This window comes from Aedes aegypti, chromosome 2, assembly GCF_002204515.2.
Source record: "Aedes aegypti strain LVP_AGWG chromosome 2, AaegL5.0 Primary Assembly, whole genome shotgun sequence".
Lineage (NCBI taxonomy): Eukaryota > Metazoa > Arthropoda > Insecta > Diptera > Culicidae > Aedes > Aedes aegypti.
In genome coordinates, this window is record NC_035108.1 from 18,450,303 (window position 1) to 18,467,923 (window position 17,621).

The following is a 17,621-nucleotide window of genomic DNA, read 5'->3' on the forward strand; positions in this document are numbered from 1 at the left end:
CTGCATGTTCAGCGAATGGGGGTGGGGGGGGGGTGTCGTTTCGTATAAGTACGTTTCGCAGGATATTTAGCATAATGAGAATTATATGCCTTCTTCGAAATGCTACCTGTTCTTGTATGAAACTGCTTTATGCGAAACGTCCATTATGCCAAACGTCCTTATGCTAAAAGTCTTCATGTGAAATGGGTCACCCCCATCGAATGTGTTATTGATTACCAACGCTCTGGATGATATTTTAGGCTGCTTTGTCTTTGGCTGCATTCTATCTGTGGTTCATTTTTTTTCGAGAGATGCTGTCTTAGTATGTAATTTTGCTTGTCGGGCCACCCCTTACAACATGGGAAAAAAACGATCAGATTGACAGAACAAACATCCACTCCTATCTTTCCTTGACAGATTACTGCCATTGATTGACATTGATTTTGTAGTTATGTGAATGTAAAATGGTTTTTGGTATGCTCGCCGTAATTTTAGGTAAATCTATTTGTTAATCGTTTTCGCATTGTATGAATACTGTTCTATGAAACCTTGTAAGTTTTAGTTTTGATTGCTTTTTGATACATTATTTGTTTGTGCATATGTGTGTGTTTGTGTTTTTGCCTCAATTATCTTAAGCCAGCGGAGATTTAAATGAATCAACACAAAATTTATATAATGTACAGCCGAAAAAATGCTCATCACCAGTGGTGCTAAATATATACAGTGGGATTCCGTTTTTGGCAACATAGTCGAAATTTTCAGTTGCCAAAAACGGAACCATGCCAACATCGGAACCCATTTTTTAATATCATTTTTCAACTATTGGTTTAGAAAATATCATTAGAATGTTATTACATCATCCTTATGAAGCCATATGGCATCGGGACTACGAAACGGTTTACTTCGAAGCAGATATCCGTAGGGTTGGACTATATCATGAATCTATAACCCCATAATGTTGATTGTGACAAACGTCCTACGTAGTTTTTGTCGCTTGAATGTTTTCAATGTTATTTTAGAAGTTTTATGTACACTATTTGTATGTGTGGCTAATTTAAAATCAATAATCGCATTAGTGACCTTTATCCAAAAACTGGACTTTTCCTTAAAACTGTGTGAGAATACAAAAAAAAATTAAATGTTTTACCGTATTCTTACAAAGACGTACTTACAAAACAAAGGCTCTGGGTATTACAAAACTGCATAAGTTTTTTATTTAATGAACATTAAAAATCAGTTTACTTTTAGGCTCTAACGTAAAATGACAAAATTCGATAAGATTAGAATTAATGTATGTTTCTGATAAAGCAAAGCAACTCATAAAGAATGATTGACTGCAGCCAAAAGTGCAAACATAAATAACTATATCTCATGATCCATAAATGCGACACGTAATTTTGTAGAATACACAAACAAGTCTTAATAATTTTTGTTTGGAAAGAGTTTTAATTGAACTTGATATATGTTTTAAATCTACCTTATAAAACCAACGAAAATTTACAGGATTCTGCTTTGAAACCACAACAGCCTGATAGGAATCTTTGGGGGCTCATAAGGAATCTACAGGAACACGCAACACAGGAAATCATATTTTGTACATTTCATTTTATTTATATGCACATATTTGGAAGTAATCTGGAATGTCTACGGTCAATCTCTTATTCTTCATTCGAATGCGTTTTAAGTTTCCACGATCATGAAAATTAATGCTGTAACAATAGATGAATTTGGTTTATTTTAACTTTATTCTTCTGTTTACACTACATTGCATTTTAAATATTTTTTATCAGTGTATGACTCTGAAGCTAAACATCCGCAGGATCTCACCTAGAATTCTTAGATCTCGCTCTAGATCTCGCTTTGGATTTCGTTCCGATATTGTTGAAAATTCTCAAGTGTCTGATGAAAATTCTTCTGGAAACCAATTTTTCAAAACCCACAAAATTTTGCCAGAACTACTCAAAATACCACTTGAAATCCCGCTAGGAAATCACAGGAAGCCTTAAAAGTCTTAAGAGTTTATTAAGATTCACCACCATGTCCACTAGGAATTTGCAGATTTCCTCAAGAATACGTTGAAAATATAGAGAAGTTCCCTAAAACCAAGAATCCCCTAAGGTTTCACCAGGGTACAGTTTGGAATTATTATAAGAACAGTGAGCTAACAAGGTGAGAAGATATTTATGATTGAAACTCTGTGTGAGTCATAGACTTTTTGTTGCTCTTATGTCAGTACTCGTGCTTTATTCAAACAAGCAGTTTCACATCTAAATAAAAGTGGTTTAATTAAGTGTATCACTTACTGCCAGACTCATATGCACTGGTCATTCAGTATGGATGCCTTAGAAATATGGATGTTTTCTAGTTGAGATATTGGTGGAGACTAATGGCCTCATCAAACGTTGAGAATGGATGACCACCATCACCATCCCGAAGTAAATAGGCGCGTACAAGAGCCCTTAGTAGTTAGTGTTGGGGTTTAGGGAAATATCGACTAAAATAGAGCTCTGGAATGTAGTCGGTGTGTAGTTGACTTACTATTCAAATGACCAGTGCAACAGACACAATAAATTTTACAAAAAATTACCAATTTCAATGGTTTTCAAAAATGTTGCCAAAAACGGATCTATTTTGTTGCCAAAATCGGGGGGTGCCAAAAATGGAGCATGCCAAAAACGGAGCATGCTAAAAACGGAATCCCACTGTAATTAAATGATGTTGAATCTTCGCCAACGTTTCCATCCTCATTGTCATCTTTTTTAGTTTTTTTTAAGGCTAAGTAGCCCGTCATTCGTTTTGGCAACAATGATGACTTTTCAGCTTGCATTTCAAAGTGATAAAACTAAATCTTGATAGTTTATATGGACTTGAAAAAGTATCACTGTATGCGCTAACATGCATAAAGTATGCTGATACTTTTTCAGATCTGTCAGTGCAAAACCAACTGATTTTCTTTGCTTCAAAATCGTGAGATGAATTAGCAACAATCATCAACGACGCGTACAAATTTCAATGACGGCCTACTTCGCCTTAAGTCAAGTCCTGTAAAAGATTCCATCAAGAACCGTAGGCAATGCCTTTTTTCTTGTGCGTATAGTAATTGTTATATAAGATTATATTAAATTGAAAATACAGTCAACTATCCCTTATTCGATATTCCTTGCGTTGATATCGAGTTAGGACCGAGTTGGCTACCTCGATGGTCCTTTGGATCGCGTTTGCACTGTTTGTGTTCTATAAATTTCCCTGGTTCCTTCAATATCGTGTTATTGAGAGTGCACTATACATAGATACATTCGACTGTTGAATTTACGACCAAATATGCAAATCAGTATGGACCAAATATGGAATTGTCAATCAGTAGCATACCACTTGGGTGCAACTGCCGGGTTCCGATGTTGTTTTGTGTATAGCTAATTCAAACAAAATAAAAAACTCTCGTAACCAGCGCCTTTTCATCCAACATACCCACATATGTATGTTCACTACAGCACTACGTACCCGATCGCTGGCAGGTGTTTGCCTCGTGGGGTTGAATGATACATTATCTATCTGGGGGATGCTCACTGTACCTAGCTGTGATGTATCGATACCTCACCGCTGCCATGCCGTCTTCCGCCATTGGTGATGATGATGATGATGATCGCGTTCATCGTCGTGTGATGGATTGGTTTTATGGAGGAGAGACTGCATGTAGATAAGCCAGAGGTTCTCAAACTTTTAAAGATCGTGACACATTTACCTATTTGCTGGGTATAATGCGGTGCATCAATATAAAAAAACACTGTATTTGAAGAAGCTACTTATGTATTATTACAAGATATGTTTAGTATTTTTCTTCATTACCTGTAAACGTTCAACACGGTTTTAGCCAAGAAGTATCTCAAAGCTAATAAAAATTCAACTCACCATCTTTCTTTCTTAAAAAAAATCTGGCTTAAGACAAACAAATTTGCGTCAGCAATTTGTTTTATCTCCTTACGAAATTTGAAAAATTTTAATATTTTCAAAGTAAAAATTGTTGGGCAAATTTCAAACTTACTTGTCAAGGTAACGATTGTTTTAGCAATCAGTTAAAAACTACACTCTTAAATACAGATTAAACCGCGCTACAATCAGGCTCTTCACAAATTAATGATGAATGCTTAATTCGTAAAAGTTTTCCATTGCTATGAACAGATTTTCGAACCAGTTGTAAATCAATTTTTGGCGCTCTTGGGATGCTACTTTGGGAAGCACTGAGATAAGCGAATAACTTACGCTCTAGGCTTACAATGATCGTGATGATGATGGTGATGCTGCGCCTGCATAACACTCCTATCTGCTGCCACTTGGGTACGATATTTCGCCAGTAAAGATCGGCCAAGTTGGATGGCGGATGGCAGGCACCGTTAGTTTGTCCGGATCTGCCTCTCGAGCGGTCGTTTTGTAGCCTAACCTTGCCTTGGTGGCATCGAATCGGAATCGTCGGAAAATTTGAGTTTAATTGGCCCGATGTGTATCAGGAAAATGCCAAAGTGAAGTTGGTGTGTGATCTGATGATAATTGGACAGTTTGGACATGTTGGTGAAGATGCCAATCAAATTCCGAAGTTGATTGGTTGAAGATCCCGAAGCCTGCAAGTTAAAGAGAAAATCAGAAAAAATTGGTTTAAAAATTCGTGCTTGCATCATTGCGATAGTGAGTTGAGTGTTAAACATATTTATCAAATATGACTGTACCAACTTTGCACTCGTATGTTGTGTGGGGCCTTCCTGTCATGCTGATCCATACTGAAGGTATCTGGGTTAGATTGCCGTTCGATCCAGGAACATTTCGCAATGAAAAGACCCTGAACTTCCGTTGGTATAGAGTATCATCGCAACTACCACACAATATACGAATGCGAAAATGGAAAATTTGGTGAAGAAAACTCTCAGTTTATTAGTTGGAAATACTCATAATGTAAGTTGAAATGCAAGCTCTATCCCAGTGGGGACGTAATGCCAAGATGGAGAACAAGAATACAGTGCACGTTAATAATCGATGTCCTTGAATGTCGAGAAAATGTTCAACAGGTCTTGAAAGGGTTGGCAGGATAGCCACAGACATGTTGAAATAGTGATTTATATTGAATTATTCAAAAATCAATCATTCGTCATGTAAATTTGAAAATTGACAATGGTTTTTAATACTCAATACTCTATGTGCCTCTTAAATGCCACACGCAATGATTTTAACAGTTATGACTTTGGTGATCAGGTAACATTGGAATCAGATTATCAGTTTATAAATTTTTAGTTTCGTCACTTTGTAATATTAAAGTGAAGATGCATCGAAGCCAAAGCTCGAATTTTCACGAGCACAAATCTAGAGAACCAGACAACCATAAGAGCTGAAAATTTAACTCACTGTTCACCGTCAACGAATGACCTGTGAGTTAAATTTTTAGTGCAAACGGTTGTCTGGTGCTTGTGAAAATTCGAGTTATGGCTTCGATGCATCTTCACATTAATTTAAAATTAGAACATGTTTTGCTGTGCATAAAAAAATACAACTTAAATCACATCAATGAAAAGCCTGATTAAGTACGTCAAAAGCAATGACTTAAAGGTCCATGAACATATATCCAGCGAGGCTCGCCATACCGACGCTCATTTTGTACTCCGATGTCCAAACTACTATGGAAGCGTCTTTAAAATTCGTTACGCAATGTTTGGTCATTTTTAACAATATTTATAATATTTTTTTGCATAGTGAAACTATGTATGAAAAAACCCACGTTCTCAGGTGGGATTTGAACCCAAGACTATTATATGAGAGGTTAGGAGCAATGAAGTGTAAGTGAGAAAAACGATTTTGAAGTTTTTTTTTCGACAATTTTGAATTCCATACAAATTGTACCTTTATGGCTACAGCGTAGCACCCCGCCTTAGCGGGGCGTATTGTAGATCTCCATCTTCGTCGGTCTTGGGCGATACTTCTCCAGTTGCCCCGAACGTTTAGGGTCGCCATGCCGTCTTCCACTGCGTACAGTCAGCGTATTCGTGGTCTTCCACAAATTCGCCTACCTCTACCAGGTTCCCTGCTGATTATTATTCTTCCGGCATTCACACTAAGTGACTGGCCCACTGAAGTATTTCACACGCTTAAAAATAGGTATTTGTATCTTTATATACTTGATACAACTCGTGATTCATGCGTTTGCGCCAAACACCATTTTCGAGTTTTCCATTGAGTATTTTCCGCAACACATTACGCTCGAAAACGCCGAAGGCTTTCCGGTCTGCCTCTTTTAACGTCCAGCCTTTCGTGGCCGTAGAGAGCCACTTAAAGAATTAATGTTTTATACAGGGCTAATTTTGTGTCCGATTGCAAGTTTCAGGACCTAAACTGGTTACATAATCCGTAAAGTTTATATTTGCAGCCGCTACATGTCTTTTCACTTCGTGGAAACTTCATTGTCACATGGAACAAGTTTTCCAAGGTTCAGCAACTTCAAACACATCTCCATCAAACACTACCTCAGCACCAACTCCAATAAACCTGCCTCTATATCTACCTGCAACCATGTCACTTAATACTCGCTGTTTCAAAGATACTATTTCAAAAATCATAAGGTAATAAACAAATCATTACTGTGAAGAACTAATTCATATTGTTAAGTTTTAGAATTTATCTCAAGAACTTTAATTTACTAATTTTTTAGCATCTTCTTTCAAAAATATGAATTTTATTAGAAGCAGTTCTAAAACTGCTTGAACTTTAATCAAAATTAAAAGTTTAGTTAAATTAAAATTTCTATGATTTTTAACAGTGAGTTGAGAGGCACCCTTGTTAAATATTTATGTATCTTTCAAAATTTCACCATGTTCTTCCCGCATTCTGGCGCCCTCTAAAGGCTAGCGCCCTTGGCGGGTGCCAACCTGGCCTACCACACGGTACGGCACTGCTTGTGAATGCGATTATTGTTAGTTCTTGTTGGAAGTAATGCGACAATTAGTATTCATAGTAGGCTATGATAAACTGTATATAGAAAGTAGAAATTATTATTATTATTATTATCTTTATTGAAGAGATTTGAAATTATTTTGGGGATACAAACTGTCATGCTCAAATGCTCCTCCTTCTCAAATTTTCAGGGATTAAATAACTATATATTAGCTATGTTTTGGCATAATTCATTTATTGAATTTCCTCCCTCAAGCTAAATGCTCGTACATTTCTCTTAACACTGCTCATGAGATCTTGGGCTAGGCTTTGCCTATCTTTCTTACACAATTTCTCCCAGTTTTTCTTCAAAGCTTTATCGATTTTGAACGTTTTTCCGCTATTCTTCAACTTCTTCTTCATTATCGCCCAAAACGGGTTTGCCTCCTTCGGTACCACATTAACGCCCTTCGCTTCGTACCAATCCATTACAGGCTTGGCGTAATGGCACGAAGCGATATCCGGCCAGAACAGCGTGGGACCACGGTGAGAGCGGAGGAAGGGCAGCAGGCGCTTCTGCAAGCATTCCTCCCGATAAATCTGTCCGTTTATGGTGCCGGTTGTAACGAACGACTTGCAGATCACCTGCAACAGGTACTTCTTCGCGAATTTGTCCATCTTTCTCTTCCGGAACTTTTCCGGAACCTCCATGCAGGACGTTCTGACAAAAAACTCGAGGCCGGGAATTTGTTTATTGTCCGCGTTGATGTATGTCTCGTCGTCCATGACGAAACAGCCTGACTTGACCAAGCACTCACGGTACAAATTCCGCGCGCGCAATTTGGCCAAGCGTCTGCTCTGGGTATTCCGTTATCGGTTTTTGGCCGCTTCCAGCGCGTCACTCGATAGTCTTCGTCTCCTGGAACATCTTCACACTGTGTGGCCTTTTGCGATCCATCTGTGCGAATAACCAGGATTATCGATCAACGCGCTAAATATTTGCTGGCGTAGCTCTTCGGCCCCAAGCACAATGTGAACAGCAACGCAGTACAACGGCAAAACGGCATGCCCATCTTGATCTACACTTTTCTTATCAATCCACTAAACTTTTCAAATCAATCCACTAAACTAAATCCTTCTCAACATTGACTTGACAGGTAGAGTGTAGCTCAAGATGGGCTTGCCGTTTTGCCGTTGTACCGCGCTGCCGCTCATATTGTGCTTGGGGCTTTCTGGTTTCGAATGTATCTTGAAAACTACTTGACAGATCGCGATAAACACATAAACATAACACTCTGAACTATTATCACCCAAAATTTCATTAATTTTTACTCACGCGATAAAAAGTTACATCCAAAACAAAATGTCGCATTTTTTCCGAGTTCAATCTTTATATGTTCATGGCAGTAGCGCAACCAGGATTTGGTTCTGGGAGGGGTTTTGAAAAGTTGGATGTAAATAAATTTTTGAAAGGACCTTGTTAATAAAAAAATCAAGTTGAAGAAATGAAATATTGTTTTAACACGCATAGCTTCAATGGATTAAACAAGATTACGAACTGAATTGTTCGTTAAATATGTTTTAAATTTTCAAACTTTTCTAAGCACAGCTTTTTCTAATAGAAATCATTGCATAACTGTCACATGTTACAGAATTGACTATCCAGAAAATCGATTCAAGGTCAAAAACGTGTTTTACTTGCATTGTAAAGATTTCATGACCAAATATGTGTTGACACCTGAAAATTTTCCAAACGATCATTAAACTTTTTTTGAATAACTTTCTGTAGTGCGGCTGTGGCTCATGTGCTCATTTTTCGACAGGGGCCTATCCGAGTTTGGTTTTTCCAACAACTTTGTTTGTTGTTAGGAGGCTTGAATCTAATTGATTTATTTGAAATTTTCACTACAGTTGAGAACTAACCTGAACTTCACTCAACAACAAATCTTGATATTTCAAACACTAACTTCTAACTTTCTAAATATCGCAAACTTTTTATTTCGAAAAATAAGGGCATTTTTCTTCAATTTTTATTTAATTTCAAAACAATCATTTTCAACGAAAAAACATTTCTCCTGAAACTTGTTTGACTCACGAACTTTATTAATTTTGCAGAAAGTGTTTTGCTGTCAAAATGTTCTCTTAAAAATAATTGCTAAATCAAAATCTAGCAGTTTCTGTCAAAATTTGAGATTCACTATTAGTTAAAATTTTTAATTCTAACATCTGTGAATTTCTTGCTGAGCAAATTTACAGATCTTCCTTTGCAACAATGTAAATTTCAGGTCAATCGGTGCACCAGAAGCCTAAATTAACGTCTCCAAATTTTTCCATTTCGTAGGAAAAACGTTCAATGCGTAGATTATTCTGCCCAGTGCTGTATTATAGAAGGAACTTGATTTCTGTTCCATAGTTGTAGAATATGTGATGAATTTTAAAAATATACCTGGTAGAAATTGTTCAAAAACTATACTTTGCCTTTAATTTTTTTGGTTCTAGGGGGGGGGGTTTAGCCCCCAAAACCCCCCTTGGTTGCGCCACTGGTTCATGAAGATCTATCAGTACCATATCAAACATGATTTTGGAGTTTTAAATTGTTTTCAAAAACATTTATATTCTTTTACACAAAGTATTTAAGATAAATAGCTTTCATTTACTACAAGTTACATTGATATTGGTGCGCTATTTATAATATCGGTGTGACAATCTCATACGAAATTTATGATACTAAGAAACTTGGTGACTCTAACTTGGTAACTCGAAACTGGCGACGTCTACGTGGTTACGAGTTTCAATTTCAAATCCCAATGTCGAATTCAAGTGCATTTCATAAATGCCGAATTTCAAGGAAATACTTATGTGTTATTTCTCTGTGTGTAAAATATGAAGTTATGTAAAAACTTTACAGATTGAAAGTTGTAATTCTTTACTTTTTTCACTATCTCGCTTATCTTTCATCATTAATTAGGCTTCCATCACGTTTAAGTCTCTCAAGCACATTTTCCGTTTTTCTGTTACAGATTCTATTTTGCACGCTAAATTCCCACAAGGTCGACATGAGTAACCTTCTGGGCGGCCAGATCGGTTTGAACGATTTCATCTTCGCACACAAAAAAGGTCGAGCGAAGGAGGTGGAAATAGTCAAATCGGAAGACGCCCTCGGACTGACCATCACCGACAACGGTGCCGGATATGCGTTCATCAAGCGAATCAAAAGCGGAAGCGTCATCGACCGGATCCAGCACATACAGGTGAGTTGTTCAACATGTTTGTACAATTGGATGTGATTGAATTGTTATCATGTTTGGTTACAGGTTGGCGATCACATTGAAAAGCTGGACGGTATCAACGTGGTTGGAAAGCGACACTACGAGGTGGCCCGCATGCTGAAGGACATCCCCACCGGATCGACCTTTACGATTCGATTGGTCGAACCGATGAAGAGCGGATTCCAGGGCATTGCACCACGCAAAGGTGGCGCCAAACAGTCGAAACCGGGCTACGGCAGCGGAAAGGAGACGCTTAGGTTTAAGGCCAACGGCAATGCCGCCATTGAAGACGAGGTTTGTCACTGGATATCATTTCGTGGATTATGACCCTGGATACTAACTGTCTTTTTAATTATAGCACGACGACGCTACACAATGTGGAATAGATGCCATCAATACACTGCTAGATTCGTTTATGGGAATCAACGACACTGAATTAGCGACACAAGTAAGTACCAGTTCACAGTTACGAACCATCACCCAGGTAATAACGAATTATTCCCCCTCGTAGATCTGGGACTTAGGAAGCAATAAAACCAACTCGATGGACTTTGCCGAGGCGATTGACGCATCCGACCTGGAAGCCTTCGGATTCACCGACGACTTTATCATCGAACTGTGGGGTGCAATCACCGACGCTCGGCAGGGCCGTCACCGAAGATAAATGCTGACTCAACCATCAGGAAACGTAAAAATTAACAAATAGCAACCGCCAAGCCAATCGCTGAAAAAAGCGTTTCTGTACCCCTTTCTCCTTTTTTTCGCAAATAAATCATAAACGTAGAATGGATTTAGTTTCTGAACGTAGAATATTTGTGATCGCTTTCCACAGATGAGTAATGCATGAATTTATTTATAATCAACAGCAACGAAAGCGATAACAAAAATGTCCAAAATCATATATTAATAGCATTTATGTTTGTCAAAATGACCAGATAGGAAGAAACCTGTAAGGATTGTAAAGCATTCCTTCCGGAAGAACCAATACTTATGACGAAATGTGTAGCTAGCTAACGAACAGCAACTCAAGACAAATGAAAAAGACATTCATTTATGTGAAAGTGATAATACGGATAATTTTAACTACTATTAACGTTATTCAGATGAAATTGCAGGAGAAAAAAGTGTACTTACTGATTGTCGTCAGAGCGACCGAAGAAGAAGAAAGAGTTTATGTAGATTTTATTTATCGACTGGAAAAGAACGGAAATCAAGTCATGGATGGAGTTATTTTAGCCGTTTAGAAAAAAAAGAAGATGAAGAAAGTGTCGATATGATTCTTGTACGATTAAGCAATGATCAACGTTTAGAAATACAGAGTTAAGATTACAAAAAACGATTATTTTTTACTCCATTATCATATGTACTTAGCAACCGAAAAATGTTGGTCCGCGATACTGTCAAACTCAATGAACTCATGGAGTATGCATGAAGTAGGGCATAAATTAGAATTATGCTTTATGAACACAATTTTATTAATTTTTGTCTGGTATTTATAATATTATTATAAATCAGTGATCACCAAACTGTAAATGTTTTGTACGGTCCTCGGGAAGATTTTGTAATTAGGGATGATTCAAATATTACGTAACGCAAAATGTCAATTTAAGACCCCCTCCCTCCCCCACGTAACATCTTTTGTATGGAAAATTTAAAATGTTTGTATGAACCGTAACACAACGTTAGACCTCCTCCCTCCCCCTATTGCGTTACGTAATATTTGTACGATCCCTTATCCACGGTCTTCTTTTCTCGTCTGCATGTGTTTACATAAAATGACTTCCGCACCAATGAGCCTCTGTACGTGCCATAAATTCTTTTGTTCTCATGACTTTTACCGTGCGCCGTGTGTTGGTGCTATCTCGCTCTTTCTTACAGGTAACTTGAAAACAGGGCGCACAGTAAAAGTCAAACGTTTTATAGCAAGCATAGTGTAGTATTGTAGAACACCTTCATATATAAATGCCTTGAAATGGCATTGAGTATTCTAGCAACACTGTCAAAGACTATCTTCTATGCGACCGTTACGTTATGGGATTAAACGAGTTTTCTTCATACCAGCAACTGAGACAGACGCGTTCTCTGTTCTAGTCCGAAAGACTCAAATTCTACATTGGCGTCGAGTTGAAACAAAGTTTTATTTCGGTTACGAGCGAACCCTTGAAAAAAGAAGTAAGTTAGGAAAAAATTAAAACGGAAAAGTATTTGCGACGGTCGTTTCTGTTGTGATAGTTTTGTTTTTTTTTCCAAAAGAAGAACTGTGAGTGATTGTTGAGAAGCGGAATTCATAGCAAAGTGTCTTTACGTTGATAAGAAGGATTAATTTGAATGCAAGCCATTAGAAAGTGTTCAAATATCTATTTTTCATGTATTAAAAAAAGTGTTGGTCGTGCAAGTGCCAGAAAACAAAAATATAAGCAAAAAAATCACAAGATTTAATATATTTTCAATATGGCGTCGTTTTCTGGATGTGAAGCGAAAAAAAAAGAGTGAGAGGGAAGATAACCATATCGGCGTTACTAACAACCAACGCCACGGGTTCAAAGTGTGTATGTAAAAATGGAACGATATCATAGCGATAGTTGTGTCAAGCTATTGTGATGTGTATGCGTGAACGGGTGGTAATGGAGAAACAAAAAATGTTGAGAAAGAGATGCTTACCTTGAAAAAAAAAATCCATGCAAAGCATAAACAAATATCATCGGATACTGAAGGTTGGCGTTAATGTGTATTGAACGCAAAATAAAATCATGAGCAAAAAAATATGAAGAGAATAAATTAATGTGCCATATATCTTTTTACGATAAGAGATAAATTTCTGAACTCATTCGCATCCATTTATTGGGAACAGTTAATGTGAAAAGACAGTACTTGTCCGACTTAATTAATTATCTCATGATTTGTTTTGATGATATACAAGGTTAAACATGGAAGACTATAGCATTTTTTATATTATTAGAAAAGGGGTGGTGTCTTTTCAGCAGAGCACAGCCCTTTGATTCGTTGATTTACGTTTAGTGAGTTATAAATGGAGGATGAAGTCATAATCCATGAAAACAATAAAATGGTTCAATAAAAAGAAAAGACAATTTTTGACATCGGTATTTTGTGTTAATCAAGAATGAAACGGGCTGAGAGCCGGATTCAAATTTAAAGTTATACAAACGTGAGAAAATAAGGTGTTAAACAGAACAAAGTACGTAAAGATTGAAATGAGCTGTAAGCTGGATTCTTTCAAGAGAGCTGGTTCTATATGTAAAATGAGCTGTGAGCCAGATTTGTATTGTTTATGAAGGATTGTCTGATTAAAAGGGCTGAATGCCAGATGCATCGTGTAAATACCGTTAAAAAAATGATGAATGAAAGTGAAACGGATGTTCGAACATGGTACCAACCGAGTTCAATTTGCAAGGCATAGAATAACATTAGCAAAAAAAAAAATGTGAAAGTGTGACACGAGCTGTAAGCTGGATGTTATAACATTATTGTTTGAACAGGATGCATTAAGAAGTTGATCTAGGTGAAATGAGCTGTAAGCTGGATTCACAGTATTTAAAAAAGAGTAATTTGGGTTGCAGAAGATTAATTGAATAGAATGCTAGAATAATTTAACCAATGCACAAAAACAAAACACCACAGAAATTGACAAGAAAAAAAAAATAATAAATTAACTTAATTCATGATAATTGATTCATAGGAATGGATTTAGTGCGACCGGTTAAACCGTTCGATGCAAAAGTGGACCAGTCTCAGCTCGCTTCAGAATGGAGAAGGTGGAAGCGTAGCTTGGAGTACTGTTTGGAAGCTCAGGGAGTGATCACTCAGCGAGAAAAGCGAAATCAGCTCCTTCATTTGGGAGGACCGGATCTTCAGGATATTTTTGACAGCCTTCCGGAGGTGAATAGCGTGCCCCATGTCTCACCTGACCCTCCGTTCTATGACGTAGCCATTGAGCAACTGGATGCGCATTTCCAACCGTCTCGTAGGCGTACGTATGAACGCCATATCTTTCGCCAAATTTCACAACAGCAAGGTGAAAGATTCAACGATTTTGTCATGAAACTGCGAGTACAGGCCAATCGATGTGATTTCGACCAGGAAGGAACCTCGGTGTTGGAGAGTATGATCATTGATCAAATAGCGGAGAAATGTACTTCCTCGGCTTTGCGGAAAAAAATCTTAGAAAAAGATCGCCCACTCAGCGAGGTTGTGGCTATTGGTAAAACCATTGAAGAAGTCGAAATGCAATGTAAGGAACTGGCACAACCCAGCGAACGTGAACATCCCACAATTTCTGTGAATAAGGTGCAACAATACAGACCTCGCCAGCAAAATTCATATTCGATGCAACCTGATTGGTCCTTCTACCCATCTAAGGAGCGTGGGCACCAGTTTCCTCGAACTCAGCAGTATGCTTTCCGACGTGACCAGCGATTCAATGCTAAGGGTAACTGGTCTGGACCAACAAACGGCCGTTTCCGCCAACAACATTTTTCAGCTCATCAAAACGATAACGACAACAGACTTTGCTTCGCCTGTGGCCGTCGAGGACACGTAAAAGATAGTCCAAAGTGTGTGGCCAAAAATGCTGAGTGTCTGCAATGCAAACGCATTGGCCATTTTGCCAAATGGTGCACTAAAAGACCATACCAAGGAGCGAATTTCGGATCGAATGGTGGCTTGTCTACGCCACCAGCAAAAAGAATAAAGATGGTACATGAAAGCGATAAGACCAATAAGCCAGAAGAAAACATGGACGAAATTTGTTACGTCATGGGACAGAACGTCTTTCGATTCAAAGTCGGTGGTGTTGAAATTCCTATGGCCATAGATTCCTGAGCAGCAGCGAATCTCATCGATCTGGCTACCTGGACACAACTGGAACAATCAAACGCAAGAGTTAGCTTCCAACCGAAGGTAGATCGGACATTCAAGGCTTATGGAACAGAAAAAGCACTCCAATTGACAGGAATGTTTACAGCCAAAATCGAAGCGGGGGGAAATAGTACCGAAGCAACGTTTTACATCGCAAAGGACGGTCGACAATGTCTACTTGGAGACGACACAGCGAAGAAGCTAAAGGTATTGAAAATTGGATACAACATCGGTGCAGTCAGAGAACACGTGAAGGCCTTTCCCAAAATAAAAGGAGTAGTGGTTGAAATTCCAATAAACAGCAACATACCACCAGTTCAACAACCTTACCGGCGTGTTCCATTCACTTTGGAGAACAAGATCGCACAAAAGCTTGGAAATCTACTCGATCAAGACATTATCGAACGGGTACAACAGCCGTCTGCTTGGGTTTCTCCGGTAGTACCAATCTTGAAGGATTCGGGAGAGATTAGACTCTGCGTTGATATGAGAAGAGCGAACCAAGCAGTACTTCGGGAGACACACCCATTTCCAATCGTAGAGGAGCTTTTCGCAGGAATGAAAGGGGCACAGCGATTTTCTAAGCTAGATATTAAAGAGGCCTACCATCAAGTGGAGATATCGGAGCGATCCAGGGAAATTACTACGTTTATTACGAAGCAGGGATTATTCCGGTAAAGATTCTTTATAAGATATTTTCGATGAAAAAAATGAATAACGAATAAAGAAAAACAAAAACAAAAAAAAAATCTATTTTCTCTCACCAGATACAAAAGATTTATGTTTGGAATATCATGTGCTCCTGAACTTTTCCAAAAAGTTATGGAGTCTATTGTAGCAGGATTGCCAGGAGTTGTTGTATATTTGGATGATTTGTTAGTCACAGGAAACAGTCAAGAAGAACACGATGAGAGACTGAAACGCTTGCTCGATCGTCTAGCTTCTTTCGGGATTTTGCTAAATAACGACAAGTGCATCTACAACGCAACTCGCTTAGAATTCTTAGGATATGAATTATCACCCGAAGGCGTACGTCCAAAAGAAAGTCGGATTGCAGCCATACAATCTTTTCGAGAACCTAAAAATATATCAGAGCTCCGCAGCTTTTTGGGACTAGTGACCTATGTGGGTCGGTTTATACCAAATCTTGCCGAAAAAACTGACACGATCAGAAGTTTACTGCGTTCGGGAGAGCGTTTCGTCTAAAATGAAAACCATCAACGATGTTTTGAAGAAATCAAACAGGCAGTTTGTAATTCGAGTTGTCTAGGCTATTACAATCCTAAAGATCTCTGTATTGTGATCGCAGATGCAAGTCCAACTGGTCTTGGAGCAGTGCTTTTGCAGCAAGATGAGTACAAACGCATACGGGTCATTGCGTTCGCTAGTAAGACATTGACGGATTTGGAGAGAAAGTATTGCCAAACAGAACGAGAAGCTTTAGGACTCGTTTGGGCTGTGGATAAATTCCAGTTATATCTTTTAGGAACTCGGTTCAAACTAGTAACCGACTGTAAACCTCTGTTATATTTGTTCAAAGAACGAGCAAAGCCATGTGCAAGAATTGAGCGGTGGGTGTTGCGACTACAATGCTATCGTTATGAAGTAGAGTATAAACCCGGATCAGAAAACTTAGCTGACGCTATCTCTAGGCTGGCCAAGTCAACTCCCACGGAATTTGACGTAGCAAGTGAAGCGTGCATATACCAAATAGCTATGGCAGATATACCGGATGCAGTTACTATGCAAGAAGTAGAAACTGAATCTACAAAGGACGACGAAATTCAAAGTGTTTTTCGGAGTTTGGATACAGGGATTTGGGAAGGCAGCTCACGACAATTTAAACCATTCAATACGGAACTGTGTAAAGTTGGACACCTACTACTACGTGGCGATAGATTGGTTATACCTAATAATCTCAGGGCAAGAACTTTGAAAGTTGCCCACGAGTCACACCCCGGAATCGAGATTATGAAAAGGCGGTTAAGATTAAAGGTCTGGTGGCCACATTTAGATAAGGATGTAGAAAAATACGTGAGACAGTGCAAAGCCTGCACATTAGTTTCAGCGCTCGATCCACCTATGCCTATTCATTGCACTAAGATGCCAGATCGAGCTTGGGTAGACTTAGCAGCGGATTATCTAGGCCCTCTACCATCCGGTCACAGCCTTCTGGTAATCATTGACTATTTCAGCCGATTCACCGAGATTATTGTCATGAAGCAGACAACCGCAACCCTAACCGTTCGAGCATTGCACGAAACATTTTGCCGTTTCGGGTTTCCAGAATCACTGAAAACAGATAATGGACCACAATTCATCAGCTCAGAGTTCCAGCGGTTTTGTAGTCAATTTGGAATCGATCACAGAAAGACCACTCCGTATTGGCCTCAAGCAAACGGGGAAGTTGAACGTATGAACCGCACAATTGTGAAGCGTTTGAAAATCAGCCAGGAGACGGATGGGTCTGATTGGCAATGGGATTTGAGAATGTTCGCGCTCATGCAAAATTCAACCCCACATTCAACCACCGGAGTGGCACCCTCGATTCTTATGTTTGGACGAGTCCTAAAAGATAAAATTCCGGGA

At 38.6% G+C, this 17,621-nt stretch overlaps 1 protein-coding gene across 7 annotated transcripts in view; it reads left to right on the forward strand.

The window, feature by feature from the left end:
• The window catches only part of LOC5576629 (PDZ domain-containing protein GIPC3), a 66,318-nt gene extending 54,825 nt beyond the window's left edge, over positions 1 to 11,493 (forward strand). For all 7 annotated transcript variants that reach the window (XM_021840072.1, XM_021840071.1, XM_021840073.1 and 4 more), the window contains exons 3-6: positions 9,909 to 10,139; positions 10,203 to 10,451; positions 10,516 to 10,605; positions 10,669 to 11,493. In XM_021840072.1, the coding sequence (XP_021695764.1) occupies positions 9,909 to 10,139; positions 10,203 to 10,451; positions 10,516 to 10,605; positions 10,669 to 10,821 (723 nt within the window). In that variant the 3' untranslated portion in view covers positions 10,822 to 11,493. The remainder of the gene's footprint in view (positions 1 to 9,908; positions 10,140 to 10,202; positions 10,452 to 10,515; positions 10,606 to 10,668) is intronic.
• The last annotated feature ends 6,128 nt before the right edge of the window (positions 11,494 to 17,621 follow it).